Here is a 12637-nt window from a genome sequence, read left to right on the forward strand (position 1 = left end):
GGGGGCGGTGGGTGCTCTGGGGGGGGGCGGTGGGTGCTCTGCGGCGGGAGGGGGGCAGGCGCGGGGGTCTCCGCGCTGCTCTCTCCGCGCAGCCCGGCCCCGGTGCTGAAGCCGCCGCGCCGGGGGATCGGGCTCTCGCCGGTGGCTTCCCGGGGCGGCGGGGGCGGCCCCGCCGGTGGCCCCGGTGCCGGCGGCGGGAGGTGTGGCCAGGGGCCGCATAAAGCCGCGGCCGCCCCGCACCCGCCGCCAGCAGCGGGCGCGGAGCGGGGCCGCCATGTGCGCGCGGCCGGTGCCGCCGGCACTGGCGGCACTGGCGATACTGGTGGCACTGGTGGCACTGGCGGCACTGGCGGCGGCGGGGCCGGGCGGGGAGGAGGCGATCCAGTGCCCGCCGTGCTCGGAGGAGCGGCTGGCTCGCTGCAAGGCCCCGCAGGGCTGCGCCGAGCTGGTGCGGGAGCCGGGCTGCGGGTGCTGCGCGACCTGCGCCCTCGCCCGCGGCACCGCCTGCGGCGTCTACACGGCCCGGTGCGGGGCCGGGCTGCGGTGCTACCCGCCCCGCGGCGTGCCGCGGCCCCTGCACACCCTCATGCACGGCCAGGGCGTCTGCACCGACCTGGCCGACGTCGAGGCCATCCAGGAGAGCCTCCAGCCCCCAGGTAAGGAGGCCCCGGGTGGCAGAGGGGCGAGGGGTGGGTGCCTGGGGGTCCTCGCCCCTTGCTGGGTTGGTGGCACAGTCTCCAAGCACCCCCCGTCTGCACCAACACGCTCGCTTGGCGAGAGTTGGGGCCGCAGGGCTGGGAGCGGGGTGAGGAGTGGGTGCCTGGGGGTCCTCACCCCTTGCCATGCTGGTGGCACAGCCCCCAGGCAGCCCCCATCTTCACCAACGCGCCCACTGCTCACTTGGCGAGAGTTGGGGCCGCAGGGCTGGGAGCGGGGCGGGGGGCTCAGCAGGGACCCTGCGGCGGGACGGGACGGGACAGCGTGGGGATGGACGTGGGCAGAGGGCATCGCAGGGAGGGAGCAGCGCTGAGCTGCGCGAGCTCCCACAGCCGGGTACCAGCGGGTCACATTTGTGCCATCCTTGCCGCGCCAGTGCCACGGCCGGTGGCTCCGTGCCTGCTGGAGTGGGGTGCTTCGCGGGGACCCGTCACCCGCCGTGCCCCGGATGCAGGGTGCCCCGGCCAGCAAGGCAGCCCGGGGTCCCGCAGGCACCCACAGCCCCGGGACAGGTCCTGGCTGCCGGGGAAGCTCCCGTCGCACGGTGACCCCTGCGCTGCCCTGGGCTGCTGCCGCCAGCTCGGCCGGGAGGAAGCAGGAAAGAGGCCTCGGGGCACCTGCTTCCCTCGCCGGGCGCTCAGCCGGGCTCTGCGCCGCGGCGCTGCCGAGAGCGGGGTACGTCCCGCACGGGCAGGCCGGGGGGTGGGCAGCAGGCAGGGCCAGGCTGGAGAAACTCGCTGCCTGTGGGCACTGCCCGTGCCCCTCGGCCCCAGGACCCTCTCGCAGGTGCTGATGGTGTCCCTGTGCCCCCCCCGTGGTGCTCGGGCAGGGTCTGGGGGCCAGGAGCGGAGCCGGCGGTGGGACCCCAGCCCTGGAGCTGCGCAGGTCACGCCGTGGCTTTGACAGTGGGAGTGGAGCTGCTGCCGGGGCTGAGCGTGGAGACCCGGTGCGTGGGGCTGGCCCATCACAGAATCAGTCATAAAATCATAGACTCACGGAATCACAGAACGCTTTGGGTCAGGAGGGCCCTTTCGAGGTCCTCTAGCCCAACGCCCCCGCAGTGAGCAGGGACAGCTTCGACCAGACCGGGTTGCTCAGAGCCCCGTCCAGCCTGGCCTCGACCCTCGGTGGGTCTGGATGCCACCCTGCCCCTTCCCCACCCTGCTGTGATGGGGACCACGTCCCCTGAAGCCGGGGAGCAGCATCCCGCCATGGGATGGTCCACGAGGTGGCCTGGCCCCGTGTCCCCGCGTGGGGTCACCCGGAGCTCCCCGAGGGGTGGAAGGGGCTGGAGCAGTGTCCATCCCATCCGCCCCGGGGACCAGATCCCCGCTCCGCTTCCCCCCTCGCGTGGCTGGGCCGTGGCAGCTCTGCCAGCGTCCCTGTGGTGAGGGGTCCCTTCGCGGACGGGCCCCTCCGGCCGCCCCTCTCCGTGGGCAGGAGCTGGCTGCCAGCGCTCGGCGTGGGCTCCGTGCGGAGACCCCCTGCCCGTCTGCCCCCAGCCCCCGTCCCGCGGGAGCGGTCTGGGCTCCCTGGCCCGGGGCTGCGTCGGGCTGCCAAGGCTGTTGGTTTTGGCCGTGCCTCGTGGAACGCAGCATTTTTTCCCAGAGCCTTTAGGAAACAGACTCGCAGTTTTTTCCCTTCCTTCCCGCGGCGTTTTGGCCTTGCTGGGGGTGGGTGGGTGGCTGGGGGAGCCGGGCATTGCGCCCGCCGGCAGCGTGGCAGGTGGCAGGATGGGGGGTGGGCAGCGGCGAGCCCCTTCCCCCGGGACCCCCGGGTGCAGCCCCGGTGGGAAGGTCCCGGTGCGATGTCCGAGTCCCTGTCCTGCTCCGGCAGCCCAGATCCGGCGGGAGCGTGGGGCTGGGGGCTGCAGGCTCCGTCGCTCCCGCCCTGCGTGGCACAGCGAGGGCATCCCGGAACCGCCGGTGCCACCGAGGGGTCCCCTCTGGGTAATCCGAAAGGAACTCGGTGCTGGTGGAGGGCAGGGGTGTCCGGAGGGCTGGCGGGGCGTCCGGAGGCCGCAGCGGGCGGGCGGCTGGGAAGCGGTGAACGTGCAGCTCGTGCAGCAAAGACGGGGGCTCCGCATTCCAGGGAGAAGGCTGGGATCGGCGGGGGCTGGGCTGGGGCTCCGCTTTCCGAAGGGTTCCGCGACGGCTCCCGGCTCCATCGCCAGGAAAGAGCCTCTCCGCTCGCCCAGGGACTTCCGAGGAAGGGAGGGAGCGGGTGGCCGCTGACCCGACACCTCTCGGGTCTGGGGACCGGGCGCAGGATGCTGGTCCCTGCCTCCCGCTCCCAGCCCTGCCAGCTCCGGGCTGGCTCCCGGCGCATCCCGCTGCTCGCTGGAGCTCTGCACCGGGGCCGGCTTTTCGGCACAGCCAGCGGGTGCCTGGGGGAGGCGATGGCTGAACCCGTGTGTGGCAGCTGCGAAGAGGGGAGGACGCTTTCCCCGGCACCCACGAGGAGTGATTTAATGCTGGATAAACGACGATGTCCGGGAAAACCTGAGCCCACGGGAGCTGCGTCCGTCCTGCGTGGCTGCCGTGAGCGGTGGCTGTGGCAGGTCCTGCTCCCGTGTGCGGTGACCGGGAGGGACGGCGATGGCTGAGCCCTGGCTGCAGGGTGCGCAGACAGCGAGGGTGGGCTGGGCTGGAGCATCTCCCCTCCGAGGAGAGGCTGAGGGAGCTGGGCTTGTTCAGCCTGGAGAAGAGAAGGCTGAGAGGAGACCTTATAAATGCCTACAAATATCTGCAGGGTGGGGGTCAGGAGGACGGGGCCAGACTCTTTGCAGTGGTGTCCAGCGACAGGACAAGGGGCAACGGGCACAAACTGAAGCAGAGGAAGCTCCAGCTGAACCCGAGGAAGAACTTCTTCCCTCTGAGGGTGACGGAGCCCTGGCCCAGGCTGCCCAGGGAGGCTGTGGAGTCTCCTTCTCTGGAGATATTCCAGCCCCGCCTGGCCGTGGTGCTGTGCCCCCTGCTCTGGGTGACCCTGCTTGGGCAGGGGGTTGGGCTGGGTGACCCCCAGAGGGCCCTGCCAACCCCCACCATGCTGGGATTCTGGGATTCTGTGGGCTGCGGAGCTGCGGGCGCGCTGGCGCTGGTCCCTCTCCCACGGACACGCTCTCCGTGGCGTGGTTCGCTGCCCCGGGCTCTCCTCCCGTGGGAGCCGCGCGGTGGAGCCGGAGCCCTGCACCGCTCCCTTGGGCTCAGCGCCGTGAATCACGAGTTCAGCACGTGACGAACCTCATTTGCAGCTCCTGTTAATTGAAGGCGACGCTGAATGACTCGTTTGTGTCTCCTCTCCACAGGCTGAGCAGAAGGCTGGGCAGAGACCCTCCTCCTGCCGGGACGGGGCGGCCGGCGAGGGCAGCGCCCGTTCCCATCGCCTTGGCACCCGCGTCCATCCCAAACCGAGCCGAGGGGCTTCCCGCAGCCCTCGGCCCAGCAGGCTCCGCTCTGCCCGTCCTCCCCACCGCTCGGAGACCCCTCTCTGCCGGCACAGCCCCAGCCGTGCCCAGCGGCACCGGGGCAGCGGGGGCCGGTGCGTGGGCTGCCCTGCGCGGCCGCGGCTGCCAGGCGGAGCGGGACCGGGGGCAGAGGTGCAGGATGGCTGGGGTCATCCCGCAGGCACCGGCGCTGCCGGGCCGGCATCGTGGCCAGCAGGGCGAGGGAGGGGATTCTGCCCCTTTACCCCACTCTCCTGAGAGACGCCCGGGAGTCCTGCGTCCAGCTCTGGAGCCCCCAGCACAGGAAGGACGTGGAGGTGTTGGAGCGGGGCTGGAGGAGGCCACGGAGATGATCCGAGGGCTGGAACCCATCTGCTACGGGGACAGGCTGAGGGAGCTGGGGCTGGTCAGCCTGGAGAAGAGAAGGCTCCAGGGTGACATTAGAGCAGATACTGGAAGCATCTGGAGGGGCCAACGGGAAGGATGGAGAGGGGCTTTTCACAAGGGTGTGCAGTGACAGGACAAGGGGGGACGGCTGTGAACGAAAAGAGGCAGATTTAGATCAGATATTAGGAAGAAATTCTTCCCCATGAGGGTGGTGAGGCCCTGGCCCAGGCTGCCCAGAGAAGCTGCCCCCTCCCTGGCAGGGTTCAAGGCCAGGTTGGACGGGGCTCTGAGCAACCTGGGCTGGGGGAAGATGTCCCTGCTGATGGCGGGGGGGCTGGAACCAGATGGTCTTTAAGGTCCCTTCCAACCCAAACCACTCTGTGATCCAGAGGCTGCTTCCCGGGGGGCTGGGGCAGGGCGGGAGCGGTGCGGGGGGCTGGCGGGTTGGGGGCCTCCAGGCTCCATGGAAGTTGCTTCTTCCACGTCTTTGTGCGGGACTGCGCGGCGTTCCGCCGTCCAGCTGGTGCGGGAGGGCTGCCGAGCGAGGTGTGAGGCTCCTCCGGCTGCCGCGCGTTGCTCCGCGGGCACGGAGCGATGCTGTGACTGCTGTGTGAGGCGGGGGGCAGCTCAGCCCCCCCACCCCGTGCGGGGGGACCCCAGGTCCCAGAGCTCTGTCCCCAGAGCCGGGTGCCGGGCGGGAGCCGCCTCGCTGCCCGGAGGCACCGGCGTTTCATCGGACCTCGTGGGAATGTTGCTGGCGTCTGGTTTTGTTTAAGCCGAGAGCTGTGGTGCGCTGAAGGCGGCTGGCGGGGGAAGGGGGGGTGTTTGCCCCTGCCGGGACAGGGTGGGGGCTTCCCCCGGGCAGAGCGGGCAGACACCAGTGCCTCCCAGTCCCTCCCAGTCCCCCCTTCCCACCGCGCGGGAGCAGCGCACGGAGATGCTGGGGCTTGGGCACGGTGGTCCCCGCCGGTGCCAGACCTCCTGCCCGGCTCTTCCTCCCGTCTCTCCCCGAGGGGGTGCCGGGGAGAGGCAGGGGAGGGAAGGAGCACCCCTGCCCGAGCCCCCCGACCCCCCGGCTGGGCTCTGCCGCCGGCGCCCGCGTTGCGCCACGGCCCCGTGGTTGATGCTGCCAGGGCTGGCATCGCTCCGTGCAGGGTCCTGGAGACTTTGGGTTTGTGTTTCAAATTTCAAGGGCATGAGCCATTTCCTGGAAAAAATTGACAGATTAAACAAAAAGCAAATACCGGGAATGAAGGAGAAGGATTTGATCGGGGCTTCGCTGTGAACTTTAACCGGCCCGGCGGGAGCGGGGCCAGGAACCCTTCGCTGCAGGGGAGCTGCTGCGCCGGTGGGAGACGGGGGCCGGGGTCCCCTGGGGATGTGGTGGGCAGGGGGGTGCGGTGCCCGCTGCCCGCCCGCTGCCCGTGGGAAGGACCAGTGCCAGGCGTCACCCCGGCAGCCTCCGTCCCTGGTTCTGTCAGCCCCTGGGTGCTTCCACCCGTGCTGCACTGGGACCGCCCGCCCGGGCTGGGAAGGATTTCCCGTCGCCGGCTGCAATACGGATTGGAACAAGCCCGACCCCGGGATAAGCTCGGGCAGGGAGCCCCGGCCGCCTTCCCCTTACAGCCCGGGCGGGCTGGGGGTCAAAGCGCTGCTCGGGCGGTGCCTGACGCGGCTCGGAGCGCGGGGGGGACGCTGGCTCCCTGGGGCATCCCCCCTCTGCAGAGCATCAACGGGCCCCAAACCAGAGGCACTGGCAGCTTCTTGAAAATGAAGTTGCGCCAAGAGCTGGGGTCTCATGACGCTCCCTCCAGCTGCCAACATCTGGGAGCGCAGCTTGGCCGCGCTCCTGGCGCAGGCGGGGATGCCAAGCGCCGCCTTCCCGGATTGGCCCCGCGGGAGATTAAATTTCTTATTCCAGGAATTTCTTCTTTGATGCCTTCGCGGGGGCTGCGCTCCGCAGCGGAGCGTGGCTCTGCTCGCTGCCGCGGCGCCCGGTGCTCAGCACCGCCCCGGTGCCCCCGCTCACGCTGCTGCTCCTGAGGCAGCTTTCGGGGGGCACCGGGGTCTTCCTGGGGCTCCCTGACCCAGGGTCACCTCCCAGCCGCCACGTGGGCCTGGTGCCGTGGGCGAGCGCCCGGTGCCTGGTGGGACGTGGCTGGCCGGGGCAGAGCCAGACCCTGGCACCCGAGCCACCGCCCCCCGACCCCGCGATGGCAGACGCGTGGCGGCGGGGCTGCGGATCGCGGCGAGCGCCTGGGGAAAGGTCCCGAGAGCCTTCGCAGGGCTGCGGGGAGAGCTGAGCCCAGCGCGGTGGCAGGGGCGGGAGGGGACCCGGGGACCCGGGGCTGGGGGTGACGCCTGCGGGGACTGGAGAGGGGAGGTGTGGGGTCTGGCAGCACGTTGCGCTTGGGGGTGCGGGTTGCTCCGTGGGGGCACGGCCGTGCCCGGGGCTGCCCCGCGGCGCTGAGCCCCCGCCGCTCCGTGTCCTTGCAGAGAAGGAGGAGATCGACCACCCCAACAACAGCTTCAGCCCCTGCAGCATCCACGACCGCAAGTGCCTGCAGAAGCAGCAGGCGAAGCGCGTCAGCCACGGCAACAAGATGCGCAGCAGCGGGAGCCCGTCCCACCGCGAGGACACGAGGCCCATGGTGAGCGCCGCGCGGCGTCGCGGCGGGCGGCACCGGGTGCCGGGGCGGCGTGGGCTGGGGAGGGCAGGATGGGTGCTGAGCACCCCTGGGCCGTGCTGCAGGGCAGGAGGGCGGTTCGAAGCCGGCGCTTGTGAGGCAGCCCTGAGGGTTGGGGTTCGGGGGTGCTGGGGTGGGGGCATGCACCCGCCCCGCTGCCGGCTCAGCCCCCCCCTCCCGCAGGCGCAGGGGTCGTGCCAGAGCGAGCTGCACCGGGCGCTGGAGAGGCTGGCCGCCTCGCAGACCCGCACGCACGAGGACCTGTACGTCATCCCCATCCCCAACTGCGACCGCAACGGCAACTTCCACCCCAAGCAGGTAGCGAGGGGCTCTCGCGGGGGGCCTGGGGGGCCGCGCATGTGGGGGCATTGGCAGAGCCGGGAGGGGGGACGGACAGAGGGGCCGATGGGCCGGTGCTGGGGCACGGCGGGGCACCTGCGGTGGGAATCACCCTTGGGTGCTGAGGGGCCCTTTGCAAGCACCCCGGGGTGGGACAGGGGTGGCAAAGCCCTCGCGAGAGCCCCTGGTGGCCCCAGCCAGGCAGCCTGCGGGGAGGGGGCCGTGGGGGCCAGGCTGGGCGTCCCTCACCGAACCCGTCCCCGCAGTGTCACCCGGCGCTGGACGGGCAGCGCGGCAAGTGCTGGTGCGTGGACCGCAAGACGGGGGTGAAGCTGCCGGGCTTCCTGGAGCTGAAGGGGGACTTGGACTGTCACCAGCTGGCGGACAGCATGTGAGTGCCACCGCGGTGGCCCCGCACCGCGCCGCGGCCAGGGCACCCACCGGGGCTGCGTAGCAGAGGAGAGGGGACACGACCGCCGAGCAGCTCCTGGCGCCCGGATCGCCACGGGCTGCCCACGGCACGGGGCACGGCACCGCAGCCTGCGCCGAGCACGAGCCACCGCCGCCGAGGGGTCCCCGGCCCCTCCATCCCCACGGACACTGGCGTGGACGGGCACTGCCCACCCCGGCCCCTCCATCCCCACGGACACCGGCGTGGACGGGCGCTGCCCAGGGCTGCTGTCACGCTGCGCGGGTGGGAGCACCCACGATGCTGCTGCCCCTCGGTGCCTCCCCCTGCCCCCCGCGACGGCGGGACGCGGCCTGGGCAAGGACCGGGGGGCCCAGAGAGACACCCCCCCACCCCGCCACCGCCCGCCTGGGACCCTCCACAGCTCCACCTCACCCGGAGCGTGTGTGGGCGGTGGGCACCGCAGCCGCTCCGAGCGATGAGAGACCCCCTTGCACCCCACTGCAGCCCCCCAGCCCGGGAACCGCTGCCCCAGGGCCCGGCCCGCGCCCCACGCAGGGGTGAAGCCGGTGGCCGCAGCTGGGTCCTCCCCCCGTCCCATCCCAATCCCCCCTCCCCAGGGCTCGGGGGGCTCGGGCGAGGGTTGGGGGACGAGGGGGCCCAGGAAACCCCCCCAGCGGGAAGGGCTGCTTTGGGGGTTTGTTTTCTTTTTTTTTTTTTTTGTAGTTCCCCAAAGATTTTTAATATTTAAGCGATGCCATCGGTGCGATCTCAGAACTGAGCGTGGGGGTCCCGAGGCAGAAACCCTCCGCCGCCGCGGGACGGGGCATCGCTGGGGGGGCCGCTGCAGCGTGGCAGCACCCGGGCGACTTTCGGGAGCGTCCCGGGACGGGACCCGCGGGTCCTGCCAGCGCCAAGCTCTGCCCTGCGAAATCGCCGCTATTTTTGTAGCTGGTTTTTGGGTTTTCTTCTTTTTTTTTTTTACGCCGGGCCTTTGGGTGAGAACGGGCTGTGCTGGTGCCAGGGCGGGTGTGCCAAAGACGGGGGGGGGGCTTTTGCCGACCCCCCCCCGCCCCAGCCCCCAGCCCCACGGCTGCAGTGGGGGGGTTTGGGGCTCCGTGGGGGGCACGAAATGTTTCCGTTTTAGGAAAACGCCGGCCGTGCCTGGGGGGTCGCGGGGGGCTCGGCGGCGGGGGGGGGGGGGCCGCCGGGGAGGGGCGGGCGCCGGGCGCGGCTTCGGCTGCGTGTCCGGCCGGGGGACAGCGGCCCCGCATCCCCCCCCTCCCCGCTGCCCCCCCAGCCCCCTTCGGCGGGGTCCCGCGGAGCTGCCGAGCCCGCTCGGTCCCTGCCCGGTGCCCCGCCGGACCCCCCCCGCCGGACCCCCCCGCCCCGGCGCCCGCCCGTGTCTTTGTGCCCGGCCGAGGCGGGGGTTTGGGGCTGGGGGGGGGGGGGGGGGTGAGGGTCGGGGGGGGCCGGCGGTCGCCAGAACCCGCCTGGGTCAGGCTCGGGGGGCTGCAGCGTGCGGTGCCGACCCTCCCGGGGTTTAAGGCTGCATTCACACACGATCGCACACCAGCGTAAGCCCCCCCCCCCCCCCCCCCCGAGGGGGTGTCTGTCAGCTCCCCCCGGGCCGAGCCCGGCCCTGGGACCCCCCTGTAGCACCGACCCCCTTTTACAGTAAACTTGAACCTTTGTATCGTCCAAACGGTGGCTCCGTATTGAATTTTCCTGTTATTTGATGTGTTCCTGTCGCCTGCGGTCTCTGCGTTGCTGTGGAGGAGAGGGGGGAGCGAGGGGTCTGCGGGGGGGCCTCGCCCGGGGGGTCCCTGCTCCCCAGAACCCTCCCTGCAGCTCGGCGCAGGGTGGGCCCAGGGCTGCTCCTCACCCCCTCGTGCAGGGACCCCCGTTCGGCCACCCCCAAGGGAAGGGGTCTGTGAGGAGCGGGATAACGGGGGCAGGGGGGAGGGTGGGGGGCTGGAAGAGGACAAAATGCCTGAGCTGAGAGCGTCTGGTTTGTGGACCCCCGGCTCTCGCAGCATCCGCAGCGCGCGGGGACGCGGCGCGGGGTTTGGGGTTCAGCAGCTCTGCAGACCCGGGCGCCCACAAAGCCTCCACGAGAGCTGCGCCGAGGAGCGACGGGGCAGGACTTCGTGCCTCCTCGTGGGTCCCGGCTCGGGCTCCGCTCGGTGCCACCGTGAGAGCAGCCACGTTCGTCACCGCCGGCCCCGCACAGCGGCACAGAGCAGCGGCAGGGCCTGGGGACAGCAGCTGGGAGAGGCCCCGGTGTGGGAGCGCCGGTGGCCCCACACCTCCCAGCTCTCCGTGCCCCCGGCCACGGCTCGGCTGTCTCACGGTGTCGGAGCAGACGTGGTCGCCGGAGCGGCTGGGAGGTGACGCTGCCTGCAGTCACAGAATCCCAGAATCCCAGAATCCCAGCATGGCAGGGGTTGGCAGGGCCCTCAGTGGGTCACCCAGCCCAGCCCCCTGCCCAAGCAGGGTCACCCAGAGCAGGCTGCACAGCACTGCGGCCAGGTGGGGCTGGAATATCTCCAGAGAAGGAGACTCCACAGCCTCCCTGGGCAGCCTGGGCCAGGGCTCCGGCACCCTCAGAGGGAAGAAGTTCTTCCTCGGGTTCAGCTGGAGCTTCCTCTGCTTCAGTTTGTGCCCGTTGCCCCTTGTCCTGTCGCTGGGCACCACTGCAAAGAGTCTGGCCCCGTCCTCCTGATCCCCACCCTGCAGATATTTAGAGGCATTTCTAAGGTCCCCTCGCAGCCTTCTCTTCTCCAGGCTGAACAAGCCCAGCTCCCTCAGCCTCTCCTCGCAGGAGAGATGCTCCAGTCCCCTCCTCATCCTCGTAGCCCTCCGCTGGACTCTCTCCAGTAGCTCCTCATCTTTCTGGAACTGGGGAGCCCAGCACTGGACCCAGCACTGCAGATGGGGCCTCCCCAGGGCAGAGCAGAGGGGGAGGAGAACCTCCCTCGCCCTGCTGCCCACACTCCTCTTGATGCACCCCAGGATCCCATTGCCCTTCTTGGCACCCAGGGCACGCTGCTGGCTCAGGGTCACCCTGTCGTCCACAGTCACGTTGCAGAGGGACGGCTGCGTCCCCGGTCTGCATCTCACCGGGGAGCGAAGCTGCAACAGCCGACGGGTCCCCAGCCCGCGCGCAGGGCGAGGACATTTCTGTGCCGCCCGCCCCGCGGTCACCATGAAGTCGTGTCGGGGCCCTGCGTGTCACTCACCAAGCGCACACGTGTCCGTGCACCCACACGCGTGGTGGGTGGTCACCGGTGCGACCCGCGGCCCCGTCTCCAGGGACAGCCTGGCCGCGCGCCGCAGCATCGGCGGCTGCCGGGGTCTTGCCGTGGTTGGGGACGCGGGGCCGTGCCCGCCGGCGGCAGAGGCTGCCGGGAGCAAACCCACCAGCCCGGCCAGGACGGGGCTGGGTTTGTTACAGAATGGCTGGAATCGGACCCAGGAACCGAAACCGAGTGCCGCACTTCCAGGAAGCCTGGAACAAGCTTTGGAAGCCGTGAGGAGCTCAGAGAATTGTTTGTTTTTTCCTGAATCCAGGTGGTTTTGGCTGCACTGTCCCCATGGTGCCTGGGCCCGTGCTCCAGCTACGCTGCGCTGGAAGAGGGTTTGCAGTCAGCTAAAAATTCCACGTGCGGAAGACGGCGCTTGGCGCTGGGCCCGCTGCCCCGTCCCAACGCGGGAGAAGCCGCCGTCGCCCCGTTGCCCAGAGCATGAACCCTCCCAGCTGGGGCGGGGGAGCAGCGCGCAGGGGCCCGGGCTCGGGGGCGGCAGCACGACCCCCCCACAGCCCCGTTCCGAGCCAAAGCCTTTGACCGTTCGTACTCCCCTGGCGCTTACGCTGCCGTCGGAACAGCGTCGCGATAAACACGAGTGAGCGCAGCAGCGCTGGTTCGCCGGCCGCGTGTCCCGTGGGGTCCCAGGGCTGGGATCCCGCAGCCAGCGCAGCGCTAATTAAATGTTGGCTAATGAAAAAAGCTCTGCGCGCTCCGGCGGCTCTGCCCTTGTTTATGGCTCCCTGCAGATGGGCAGGGTGCAGGCAGGGCACAGGGCGCAGGCAGGGTGCAGGCAGGGTGCAGGCAGGGCACAGGGTGCAGGCAGGGTGCAGGCAGGGTGCAGGGTACAGGCAGGGTGCAGGCAGGGTGCAGGCAGGGTGCAGGGTGCAGGCAGGGCTCAGGGCACAGGCAGGGTGCAGGCAGGGTGCAGGGTGCAGGCAGGGTGTGGGCAGGGCTCAGGGTGCAGACAGGGTGCAGGCAGGGCGCAGGCAGGGTGCGTGGTGTTGTGCCGCAGCTCCTTGCCAGCCGCAGCGCGCATTGCAGTGGGTCCCATCCTGACCCCCACAGGGTTCTCGGGGGTCCCTGTGGGGCCGGGGATGCCCCAGCCCGCGGTGTTGGCGCTGAGCCGCCTCCCCCGAGCTGCCCGTGACCTTGGGGTGCTGCGTTCCCCCCATCGCGACGTTGATGCTTTGCAGGACGGGGGCACAGCACAGGCACGGGGAGCCCAGCGCCAGGCTGGGCCTGGGGCTCAGCTGAGCAGAGCTCGGGGCGGACGGCGCGGGCGGACGAAGCCGCTGGTTTCCCCTCCTGGGGCCGGCCGCTCCCCGGCCCCGCGCAGAGCTCC

The 12637-nt window shown here is 71.0% G+C and overlaps 1 protein-coding gene across 1 annotated transcript; it reads left to right on the forward strand.

Moving 5' to 3' along the window:
* The first annotated feature begins 259 nt into the window (after window positions 1–259).
* Window positions 260–9689, forward strand: IGFBP4 (insulin like growth factor binding protein 4). The gene is made up of 4 exons (XM_075443612.1): window positions 260–656; window positions 7046–7200; window positions 7420–7554; window positions 7842–9689. Exons 1-4 carry the CDS (start codon window positions 275–277, stop codon window positions 7968–7970), a joined length of 801 nt encoding a protein of 266 aa, XP_075299727.1. The 5' UTR covers window positions 260–274; the 3' UTR covers window positions 7971–9689.
* The last annotated feature ends 2948 nt before the right edge of the window (window positions 9690–12637 follow it).

The sequence above is a fragment of the Opisthocomus hoazin genome, chromosome 26, assembly GCF_030867145.1.
Source record: "Opisthocomus hoazin isolate bOpiHoa1 chromosome 26, bOpiHoa1.hap1, whole genome shotgun sequence".
NCBI lineage: Eukaryota > Metazoa > Chordata > Aves > Opisthocomiformes > Opisthocomidae > Opisthocomus > Opisthocomus hoazin.